This window comes from Vigna radiata, chromosome 8 (genome assembly GCF_000741045.1).
Source record: "Vigna radiata var. radiata cultivar VC1973A chromosome 8, Vradiata_ver6, whole genome shotgun sequence".
NCBI lineage: Eukaryota > Viridiplantae > Streptophyta > Magnoliopsida > Fabales > Fabaceae > Vigna > Vigna radiata.
Window position 1 is genome coordinate 44,745,395 of NC_028358.1, and position 12,438 is coordinate 44,757,832.

At 32.4% G+C, this 12,438-nt stretch overlaps 1 protein-coding gene, 1 long non-coding RNA gene and 1 other non-coding gene across 3 annotated transcripts; all 3 read right to left on the reverse strand.

The window, feature by feature from the left end:
- Positions 1-1,083: 1,083 nt before the first annotated feature.
- LOC111242404 lies at positions 1,084-3,010 on the reverse strand. The gene is made up of 2 exons (XR_002669512.1): positions 1,557-3,010; positions 1,084-1,435 (listed from the first exon to the last, which is right to left on the reverse strand). It is a non-coding gene; the product is annotated as an uncharacterized LOC111242404 (long non-coding RNA).
- TRNAR-CCG lies at positions 2,557-2,629 on the reverse strand. Its single transcript has one exon. It is a non-coding gene; the product is annotated as a tRNA-Arg (tRNA).
- Positions 3,011-3,585: 575 nt separating the features above from the next.
- Positions 3,586-10,893, reverse strand: LOC106772633 (methionine--tRNA ligase, chloroplastic/mitochondrial). Its single transcript, XM_014659162.2, has 12 exons — positions 10,452-10,893; positions 10,113-10,256; positions 9,848-9,997; positions 9,426-9,593; positions 8,474-8,598; positions 8,094-8,187; positions 7,532-7,630; positions 6,299-6,479; positions 6,068-6,183; positions 5,070-5,225; positions 4,105-4,233; positions 3,586-3,960 (listed from the first exon to the last, which is right to left on the reverse strand). Exons 1-12 carry the CDS (start codon positions 10,734-10,736, stop codon positions 3,784-3,786), a joined length of 1,824 nt encoding a protein of 607 aa, XP_014514648.1. The 5' UTR covers positions 10,737-10,893; the 3' UTR covers positions 3,586-3,783.
- Positions 10,894-12,438: the final 1,545 nt, after the last annotated feature.

Sequence of the window (12,438 nt, forward strand, 5' to 3'; positions counted from 1 at the left end):
CGCCTAGAAACAAACCAAACACTGAAGTTATATAAAGTATAATATTACACGTTATTGACTTGATTGCATCATATTCTCCCACTTACTTATTAATGGTCGTAGATTAAGATGCTTATAGACGACAACGAAGTTGTATTTTATTTCCAAATCATCCCCACACTAAATGAAATACAGGAAAACACTAAAACGAAACTTCTCGATGTTATTTTTTTTATACTACAATTTTGAAATCAATTCAAAATCTTAAAAATTCAAACCCCTTCCATTTTAACTTATAAGGCCAGTTTGATTCATTTATAAAATCAATTTCATTTTACAGTACACAGTTCCAGCCGAACGATGATCAAAATTGATTTGGATGCACATTAGAATTACCAAAAGCAGTTCAAATAAAATTTTACTAAAATTAATTCTACTCAACTTTAAAACAGACATCCATCTGCAGAAGAAACTGAATTTTGCACAAGCCGCTGAAAACTAAAGTGGAAAAGAATTATAATAAATTAGTTAGATAATCAATGTTTCAAAAAAAAATTCCCAAAAAATGTTAAGACAATTCTGCATTAATAAGAAATTAAGAATTGATTCTTATAAGGTACTGGCTGAAGTTGACAATTAAAAAATATAAAGGAATAAAAAGTAAATCCAATTTTGCAGAGCATTTGTAGCAAAAAATAAAAAAGAAGTAAAAGTATCATAGAAATGCTAAGTAAAATTAAATAAATTATAAAAAGATCGAAGTCCGTTCGTGTATTAAATAAATATTTAAAACAAGAACTCGAACTAATTCTACTCTTCACAGAATTAAACTCCAATTATTTTAAAATTGGACTTTAATTAAATTTAATAAAACTAATTTTAAACTGCTGACTGTGTTAGTCTCGCCAGCAAATTTTAAATTAGAATAATCATAGCGATAAGAATTAACGCTCACTATCAGATAGCTTAAGATCTTTCGGCAACAAACTTTAAAATTGAGCTACAAAATGCCAAACTACGTTTTAGAGGTGGCTAAACGCCAAAACAACAATTATAATAATGACATCCAAATATATCCATGCCATGGGCGAGCCCATTTTTCCTTAAAAGTTCGCAATGATATACAAAGCAAGACTATGTTTTTAGTAAGCACCGCAAAAGCACAGTTCCAAAATTTACATGAACACGTCCTCAATTATCTCATTAAGCTAGAGGGCTAGTATACACTCTTCGACCATTCAAGTTGGACCTCAGTCTATAATTTCATGGAAACGACTCTGCTCATCTTTCAACACTTTCAGTAAGCACCTAACTAACAAAGCATAATAGATGATCACCAGTATTATCTATTACAAAGCAAATATTGGGAAGAGTACCTAACATATCGGGACATTTTCAAGGCGATGTTTTCTTTTCTAGACTTTTACTGGCACCACATCGGAGATCATTATTCAACCTAAAAGGACAAAACACTCACTATTATGCGTATCCACACACTGACACCCCCAAGTTGCCAAAACTTTTCAGTGACTGACGTATGGTAATGCCAAAGGAAAATTAAGAAATGGTCATCAAACCTTTGATATGGAATGATCGATAATTTAAGACACTTCGAGTCATCCTTTTTGTAACCTTGCAGCTGAATGACCTCACAGAAAGAGTAACTTGATAAAATAACAAGCAAGCTCCATAAGATAGGCAGAGGGTGGACATAAAGGAGCATCACATCACATCTATTACTTTAGCTAACTATAAACCAAAATTCATAATGCGTAGTTTTTATTATATGCCAGCAAGCATATTAATGATAATTGAAGATATCAACTAGCCGTAAAATCCTACAACTTTATTTAGCATGCTTGACTGAACTTAATACAGAAAAATAGTTCAACAAGCTGCTTCTTCACAAGATCTTTTGATTTTGACGAAAGTCAGATACAGTTTATCATATGCTTTTGGAGTTATTCTTATACTAGAATTAAAGTATCACTTCGGTAACATGGTAACATATAGATTTTTTTAATGCACAACTTTGTTAGAGGTGAACTCTAACTTATGGGAGCCTGGAACCAAAATCATTTAAGGAACTATATCTAAGTTTTACCCAAATGATTTTCTAACATGAAGTCCTAATACCAACAAACCACAAATTTAATTATTCAAGGGTCACGTGTTACTTAAAAGTGCAAGCCTTGGTCCTCCCTTTGTAGTCCTTCAATCCTTACCAGTTGAATCATTTGACAATTAAGCAATGAATATAGGTATATATAGGAGATTCATAAATCAGCCAAGTAATATGCCCATGTTATTGAGACGGCTAACAAAAACAACATTTGCTCTAATAGTTCAACATGCTTTTAGATCGATTCCAATTAGATTATTGATCAATTGACTTTATTACTTCAATTTGACAGAAGCAAGAAACATTATTTACGCGAAAAAAGTTTGTGCATCATAACCAAACCAAGCAATTCCAAAAAAAAAAAAAGAGCGAATTACCTCAGAATTATCAAAAACAGATCAAATACAGACTTTGAAATTTCTATCGAAAATTATTGCTATTGAAGAAAATAAAAGCGATCGCAGTGGGATTCGAACCCACGACCTTTAGATCCGGAGTCTAACGCGATATCCACTCCGCTATGCGATCGTTACACGAAAGTTACCAAATGAAAATTTCAAGAAGACCTCCGACATTCATATGAGCATCGTCATGCAGATCTAACAAGTGAAAGGGAAAGGAAATCTATCGTATGACTCCATTATTCTTAAGGAAATTAAGAAATAAAGAAAAACTAAATGGCATATGAAAACAAAAATGGCGAAGACGAAAGAGAATGAAGATCGACACATAGCAACTACATGCACATAAATTTATAAATTGATGGAATCGAAAATCTAGCATTGGTAGCGCGAGCGAGAGGAAGAGAGAAATTAGGTTACCTGGTAGTTTTCTTGTGAGTTTTCTCTCCCACGATGAAACCAACCGTGTGATCCTCTTGTTTTATTGTATAACTCACTACGGCGTGCGTGGGCCTAACAAGATTAATTGCAATCTCGATCAAACTTATACTTAACCATGCGGCCCACATCAACACGCGGTTAATTCTTTTCTCAACCCCACGTGTCATCCAGCACGTGTTCATAAATACAAGCGATAAAATTTGAACGTAATCAAAACCTCTGAACACTGCATACCGAATTATATTTCAGTATTTATTTAATCATTAATATATGTGCCATATGATTTTCCTATACAGGTAATATGGAGAATAAAAAAAATTATGGTTAACTAATTAGAAATTATTTTGAATTTAGAACCAAAATTTTGTTCCTTCATTTATAGTATTTATTTGGAAAAAAGTACTTTCAAAACTTTAACACAAAAATCCTAGTTCCGCAACAGTAAAATTAAGTTTGAATTTAAATGAAAAAATATTTTTATTTTATCAGGAAGTTAACAACGCTGACGGATGTTATCTACTGATATTCGTAAATACGAATTTTTTTTGTCATCCCTAGATCCCTAGATAGAAGGTTGAAGGTTGAAGATGAACTTTGTTGACACCTGTAGTTGATGAATGATGATGATGATGTACATCAAGCATAAAAAATGATGCACCCCAAATTTATTTCCAAATCAAAAATTTGTTCAAAATTTATATGTGCTCATGCTACCTTCTTGCACATGTATGTATCTAAATGTTTGTGTACATAAATAAGCAAAAGAATTGGTTTTCACATGAAGCTGAGTTAGAGAAAACATTAACAATTCAGAAAGGGGAAAGACATCAAACATGGTATCTAAGCTCCAGCGACTTCTTGAGCTTGCTTCAACTTCCCTTTGCTTTTCACAGTCTTACCAACTGAAACCCCTTTGCCTTTGTCTTCCACTTCAGTTTGGATTTCAATCCTAGCAAAGACTGGTTTTGGTTGAGCCATCACTTGGCCACCCTTAAGTCCACCCCACTTGGTGTCTCTCTATAAAGTCAAACAATTTACTTAAATCAGATAGGTAGCAGAACATATTGTTCAAAACCATGAATAGGTCATATGTGTGTGTGTGTGAAAAAAATCTGGTTTGAGTGTGCATGTTTATGATATAAGAGAGAGAGAGAGAGAGACCCAGGTTGCTGCATCAAATTGGTCCCTGGAATAGCCAAGTTGTTCATATATTCTCCAACTCAAGCTTGGTGTAACAGGAAATAGCACAATAGCAATAATCCTCACCGTCTCTAATATAATTACAAGGTCCTGCTCCACCATCATAAAAAAATTATTGTTAAGGCATTTGCTTATCTTTAACAGCATCAAAACTAAGATGACACGTTGATTTTATGTTACTTTTTATCATTGAGCAACACGTTCATTAAGCGTATTATACTTGTTTAAAACAAAGTTCAAAATTGATAATTGTCAGTTAAGGAGTTTGGATGTCAATGAACTTAATTAAATCTCTGACTAAGTACTTAAAAAAAGAAATTAAGGTAAAATGAATTAAATTGCTCTTTTGAGTTACAATACAACAAACTTGTGCGCTTCAACTTTAATAAATACTTTCTACTGTAATTTTTCCAAAAGTTAAGATGTACAAGTTGATTTTAACTTGTGAGAAAAGTTTAATTCGTTTTAGCTTCTTATTTTCTGCTCCTATAAATACGTATTGAAAAGTTTATTCAAATTGACCCTATATGATATTTTAAATAATGCGGAAAACAATTATGGAATATGTAATAACTTAAAATATTATGACGATGGAACCTTTTTAGGTTAAATATGCTCTTAGTCACAACAAATAAAGTAATGTATCATATGGTCCTTCTATCAATAAATGAGAGAAACTAAAAGGGTTATCTTTTTGTGATGGACACGGACCACATCTAACACATTTTCATAAATAAGGGACTAAAAATGAATATTGTCTAATTTGTAAGGGACGAAACAAACTTAACCCATTGTTCTGTTTCCTGGTAGCATTTGAAGTTTGATATTTAACAGAAAACAATATATCACGTTTAGACTTTTACCAATCTAATATGTAATTAAAAATAAAAATGCATTATTTCATACAAAAGGATCCAGCAAATTACCTTAGCAGCTGCTTCAGCAGCAGTATCTCCTTGCTTAAAGAGAGACCATGGCGCACGCTGATCCATATAGGAATTACCAACATTCCCAATCTCCAGAACAGCCTCACAAGCTGATGACAAGGAGAGATTTTCATAGTGAATGCGAGCTTTATCAACCTACAGACATAGTAAACATTCGTAAACTTCAAGTCACTGCCAACTCCTACCATAACTTATGAACAGCCGCAAAAAGAATAGCTTTAGAATTATGTCAAACCAGCTACTACGGAGATTCGATAATAAACCAAGGGTCAGACTGCTATTTTGAAATTTGAAACAGAGTATACAATAAAAATTCTAATGATGTAACCTGTAAACAAATCATTTTATATGATAGGGACTTCGGTATTATAGGGTACATAAGTCTCAAATTGAGTAGTATAGGATGCGCATTGGATAAGTATTGATTCATCTTTCTTCATAGTTTGTTATTGAGGGCGTGTTCTCCATATTCTTATGGTATATAACAAAAAAATGACAAAAATACAAATGCCTCAAGTGGGGGTCATTGGATACGCGGAGTTGTATCTAGCTAGCCTTTGACACCCATCAATGTTGAAGGCCATATTTTGCCTCCTTTTTTCATTTTTGTGGATTATTATTGAAATATATTGTTAAATACCAAATATTTATTTTATTGTGTCCAAATACCTAGAACACAGGATAAAATCAAAGTAGTTAACATCCACTTTCAAATCCAAAGTGGTCTCCTACTGAATGTGAAAACAATATATTTCAATTTGAAATTCCTAGCATTCTGAATAATGATTACAAGTTACAATAAAGCTACCATGCATCCAAGTAGCATTCATCACCAGGTCCAAAAAATATGCTAGAGAGGGTTTCCCTAGTTATTGAATTCACAGGTAGCATTACCTTAAACTGCTAAACTCTGACATGCTTTAAAATTAAAAATTGAATTTATAGATTTAGAAATATAGTTTACAAAGAGGTTTTACCAGATTCTCTACATTGTCCTTGAATGAATTTCCTTCAGCAGCCGTGGTGGAATCCACTACCAGAATTGATTGGCAGTTCTTTTTTAGAAGCCCTAGTGTTCGATTAAGAAGATTTCCTGCCAAAATAGTGAAGGAAATACACATCACATTTTTCATTATAGTCATAATAGGAAGAAGGAAAAAATCAGTTGGTTACTAAATGTTACAAGGAACAAAGCAAGCTTTAAATACCAACTGTATTGGCAAGATGCGCATTGACAATATTGATGAAGCGTTCCTCTGAATAATCTCCATCACTGCCAAATTCCACCTCTCTGAGGAAGAAGTATCTAACTGCATCCGTCCCAAACCTATCAACCAAATCATTTGGTTCAAGTGTATTCCCTAGTGACTTGCCCATCTTCATGCCATCCTAACATTTCAAAATAAAAAGCATTGCTGCATGAAATGAAATTAATATAAGAAACGGATTTATGAAACTTTACACTGTCTCAAATTGCCAAGCTTAGCTTTCAACCTTTTGTGAAGAACTACAGTTATTGTGAATTTATTCCAATTTGAATTGAATTGAATGTATTCGGCTCAAGAATTGAACAAGAAAATAGTAAAAAAGTTAAGACCAGAATGCAATGTTCTGGGCAGGTAGAGTCGTTAGATATGCACAGAATCTAGGTAGCCTCTAACAACTCGTTTACTTATACACCAAGTTCGAAGAACAGTACATAAAAATTACACAAGGTTTCCTCCAAACAAGGAGTTTCCTTCTTCAAAACAGCATGAACAACAAACTGACACAATGGCTACATCCTACTCTATGAATCTGTCACAAAACATACAGGAAAAACATGATAATTTAGTCCTTATATGAGTCATGGATTCTTGGTTCGTTCTTTATATGTAAAACTAATTAAATTGATCCCAATACCCATGGACGTTACCAGTTTGGTGCTGCCCCCACTTACACATTCTTAATTCGATGCCTATTGTAGAGACCAAATTAAGAATGTGCCATATGTATAGTGGCAAAATTAAGAATATGTAAGCAATTTAACAATCAACATGGCAGAAGGGATCAAAACCGTCATGTTTGCATATATATAGGGAACCAGTTTGATACATTTTTACGTATATAGAGTGATCAGATTAAGAATTCATGACATATATAGAGACTAAATTATATGTTTAACTAAAAATATATAACACTATAACTAGACACGCATCCATGATTTACTGAAGACACAACTACTTCAAAAACAATAAAAGTTCAGATCCATAACTACCGAAGGACACAAATACTGCACAGACACTAATAGTTCAGATCTGATGAGTCTTCTCGGAAAACCCTTCATAGGTCTATGAACGCTCCCCAGGAAATTAATAGCCTTGTCCTCAAGGCCAAAACTGTACCATTGTAGTTACCTCAAGGCGAAATATTAGATAGTAAATAAGTTCAACTACAAATACCTTTGTCAAGAATCCATGGCCAAATACCCTTTTAGGAAGGCTTAGTCCAGCAGACATTAGCATAGCTGGCCAATAAACAGCATGGAAGCGTAGAATATCCTACAGAGTGAAGAGGTATTAAAGATATATAGAAACTCAATGTTTTAGCTATTCATCAATCTCTTTTAATACTCATAAGAAATCCATTAATTAAAATACATCAAAAGGTTGCAAAACCATTACAAGAATTCAGATGCTTCGGTAGAAACTAAAAAGTTTAACAAAAAAAAAATGACATGTTCCATTTTTTGGCAAAAATATTAAAACATATAAAGCAAGCAAATGCTTAAATCAAAAGTTCCCATTTTTATGACGCAGCGATAAACCATGCAAAAAAGGTAGCATCTCATCAAAAGACAACTCAATGCAAGTTGGAACAAATTGTGCAGCTTCCCACACACAAACAAATAAGAGAATGATGCATAGATGGAAGCATGTGGTACAAAATGTACCCAATAAGAACATAAAGTGCCTTCAATAAATCAAATTTGCTAAAAAATAGGAAAGAACACAGGTGACATACCTTACCAATCAAGTGCAGTGAAGCTGGCCAACCTGAAGAAACAGATTTTAGTAAATCAGGTTGCGCTTGATCATCAGATAGTGCAGATATATATCTGCAAATATGAAAGAGGGAAAACAAAACATATTCAACAAAAGTTTAGAAAGGTAACTAGATACTGTATTAATTAAAGAACATTTGGCAGAATAGCAGAAATCCAAACTTTTCTTTATCTTTTTTACCAAACAAATGCTTGTGAACTTCCAGAAATTCCGGCAATGCATTTCCAGCAATAAACAAACTAAAATTATTGATTATGATAGACAGAAACAACAAAAATATAGAATGTAGCCAGGGGAAATTAGAGAAGCATGCACAAACTATAAATATATATTTCTTACCCTAGTAAAGCATCAAACCAAACATATATAGTCTGGCTCTTGTCATCAGGAACAGGAATGCCCCAATCAACTGATGCTCGGGAAATGGAAAAGTCCCTCAAGCCACTTTTTATCCAACTTTGAACCTTGGAAATTTGTAGAGGAAATTAATTGTTAAGCACAGTACCATAAAATAAAATCAAGTTCAGATTCTCCAAAAAGAAATAAGTTGCAGTTCATTAGATACCTACATCTCATACATAGATGAATCTGGTATAGAGCATTATTACACTATTTATGGGCCACCATGTACGGCAGGATAAAGGATGGGGGTGGTATTGTATTAACAAACCAGACGAAATGGAGGTATTTACATTTTTTTAACAATATGTCATCAAGTTCATATCCAATTAATATAGAAAAATATCTGGATCAGAGTTTATGTTGAATAACTTGTACTTTAACCAAGTGCGCAAAAGTTAGGGATGACAATATTTTGGTTCGAGTAGAATCTTAGAGTATCCATGCCCATATTCCATGTGACAAAAAGAACTGTTCCAGGAAATTTGCAAACTTTTGTGGGTTATAGTCCCATGACCTTAAAAACAAATAACATATAAAGTCATGTCAAAATGTTGTCGGTTACAGAAATATAATTTTTTAATGCCTTTGAAATATTACGATTCTAATTGGTTAGTTCCAACATCATGGTAGGACTCTCGAGTGGTAATAGGCTGGGCATGTTATCAACTCGAGCTCCAATACTAGAGAAATCTAAAATAAGCTCAAGTATACCATAACTGATCCATTCTATAATTGTGAATCGTAAGATCATACAAGTCCGTTCTGAATCTTCTCAAGTGAATGTATCAGGTATGTTCTGAAAATAAAATTGGAGACAGCACAAAGTGCACCATACTCAAAAGGTAACAGACAGAAATACAAGAGAAAAACAAACTCCCCATTGCCTTACCTCATTTAAACGGAATGATGGTTGCACAAAATTAGGATTTTCGTTTAGTGTTTCCTCCAATGCCTTCTGATATTTTGACAGTGCAAAGAAGTAATTGTCCTCTTTCCTTGAAACACAGGGCTTTAGGTGCACTGGACAACAATTATTATCAAGCAGTTCTTTCTCGTCCTGCACCAAATAGCAATGCATTCTTAAGGTAAAGTCATGAAACTAAAACTAAATCTTTGGAAGGCAACAAGCTCAATCAAAATTTTCCATCACCAGAGAAAGCTACCTATTTTCCCATTTATTAAAACTTGTTAACAAAAAGATTGCCAACCGTTGCACATGACATACACAGACCCTTCAACAAAAAGAGCCAACAGAAACTAGATATGAAACTTTGCTAGCAAGAACTACAACTTACAAGTTCAAACTATCACCTTATATTCCTCGCAGTTAACACAATAAAGTCCGTCATAATCAGCTCGATAGATGTCACCATTGTCAAGCACTCTTGAGTAGAATTCCTTCACAATTGCCTCGTGCTTGCTATCAGTTGTTCTGATGAACTTGTCATAAGAAATATCTAACTGCAATCAACCAATAATAAAAATAATATCAAGAAAATTGTAAAGTATTTATGAATATTCAAAAATACACCTAAAAAAATGACAAAATTCCAGGAAAAAATAAGAACCAAATTACATCTTTCCAAAGCGCCTTGTAAGATTGAGATATGAGATTGCAATGGTCAGGAGGAGTTGAACCCTGAGCCATGGCAGCAGTTGCAATTTTCTCCCCGTGCTCATCCGTGCCAGTAATAAATATAACTTTTTTTCCCAATAACCTCTGTAAAATTACGCAAACCTTACATTATTTAATAGGAGACAATAAACAGTTAAAACACCAACTTGCTTTAAACTCATCACAAAGATATCTCTAATCCTACGCCAGGTTATCCGAATTTCCAAACTCAACCCACTTCTGGAATTGAACCAAAGTTACTTAAGTTAAACTAAAATCGAAGATGGTGAGGAAATTCACCTGGAAGCGAGCAATGGCATCGGCGGCGATGGTGGTGTAAGCGCTACCCATGTGAGGAGGGGCATTGACATAGTAGAGAGGAGTAGTGAGGACAAAGGGTTCGGCATTTGAGGGAGTGATATCTGTGGTGGCGTAGGTGCAAAACAAAGCTCCTCGAGAGGGATTTTGACCAAAACGGAAATGGGGATTCAGCTTCAGAGGAGAAGCTCTGAAACGGAGGGAAGAGAGGGGAGGGTTAAGGAGAGAGAGGGTATTTTGAATGGAGCAGTTTATTCTCACTGCCATAGCTTCAGATTCTGAGGTTTCACTGTTTTGGTGGTTCGTTCACAGGGTCCTTATGCCATGTCCATCCTTTCCAATGGATAGCATTAACATCAGTGTTGAATATAACCCCTAAATTTTCAACTGTCCACTCTCATCCAGTGTTTCCAAAAACAAAGCCCCACACAGAAAAGAATATGAGAAAAGAAAATCCATCTTAGTGAAAACAAATCACTCCCTAATATATCATTGAAAGAAGGAATAAAAAAAATTTTATTAATTGCATTGTAACTAAACTTTGATATCCTCAAATTTACATTGAAATTTTCTCTTTAATTATCAATTTTTTTCTGATTTCATATTTTTATGATATTATTTTTTCCATGTTATTTTTTTATGATATTTTTTATTTAGTTACTTATAAAATTAAATTTTGAAAAATATATTTTAATTTTATTTTATAAAAATAATACATTTTTATATTAGATAATAACATAAATATTCTTATTATTATATATTCTCTGATTTTTAAATAAATTAGCATACGTAAATAAAAATTTGTACAGTATTTTAAATAATTATACTTAAATCATGATAAATTAAAATTAGATAATTCATTTCGTTCATTAATTAAAAAAATATAACCAAAAATATTGAAGAGATTTTTTAATACACATTAAACCAATATATGAATACATCGATTATACTGATATAAAAAAAATAGATAAGTTTAGTAATATACATTAGAAAAATTTATATATATATATATATATATATATATATATATATATATATATATTAAATTATATAACAACAAATTTAGATAAGGTATTTTATCAATTAATTAAACAAATATAACAAAAAACATCAAATGAGTTTTATCGATGTATTGATTAAATAAGTGTAATAATATATATTAAACGAGTTTATTGATACAATTAGTAGATACATATAATAAAACATTAAACGAAACATTTCATACATTGATTACACAAGTATTTGAAAACTTATTAGGAGAGTATGTTCAAACACTGATTAAACGAGTATACCAATAGCATACAATGGTAAGATAACCTTATCAATATACATTAGACAAATTTATCTATACATAGATTACACAAGTATATTAATACAGTACAAGTTTGTCTATTTATTATTTGCAATGTACATTAGACGTATGTTCATATATTGATTAGACGAGTTTAACAATATAAATATATCCATGCATTAATTAGACATGTATTTTGTGCACAAACATAAAACAAGTCAACTCATGCATTAATTAAACACGTATAAGAATATCCATATGGTGAATTTATCCATCTACTGATTAAAGAACTTTTGCAACACGCATTATAAATGTTTGTCCATACACTGGTTGTGCAACACGCATTAGAATTATTTGTCTATACACTAACTATACATGCCTGACAATATACGAATCTATTAATACAAACTAAATAACTGTATTCATTGTCTGATTAGACGTGTCTTGCAATATACACTAGACGAGTTTGTTTATGCACATTAGATATAATGTAACAATACACATTAAACAAGTATGTCCATACACCAATTAAACGAATATAACATTATATATTAGATTATATATTAGATGAGTTTAACACTAAATATTAGACAAATTTAATATTAAATATTAGACGAATCAATCATTTTTTATTATACAAACTTAACTACATACATTAGATCAATATGTCAATTCACT

Excerpts from the sequence above, each read along its gene's own strand:
- LOC106772633 (XM_014659162.2), bottom strand. The coding sequence starts at position 10,736 with ATGGCAGTGAGAATAAACTGCTCCATTCAAAATACCCTCTCTCTCCTT. Across the intron at positions 9,594-9,847 it reads TTAACTGCGAGGAATATAAG|GACGAGAAAGAACTGCTTGA; the intron begins GTGATAGTTTGA and ends TATTTGGTGCAG. Across the intron at positions 5,226-6,067 it reads AGGACAATGTAGAGAATCTG|GTTGATAAAGCTCGCATTCA; the intron begins GTAAAACCTCTT and ends CTATGTCTGTAG.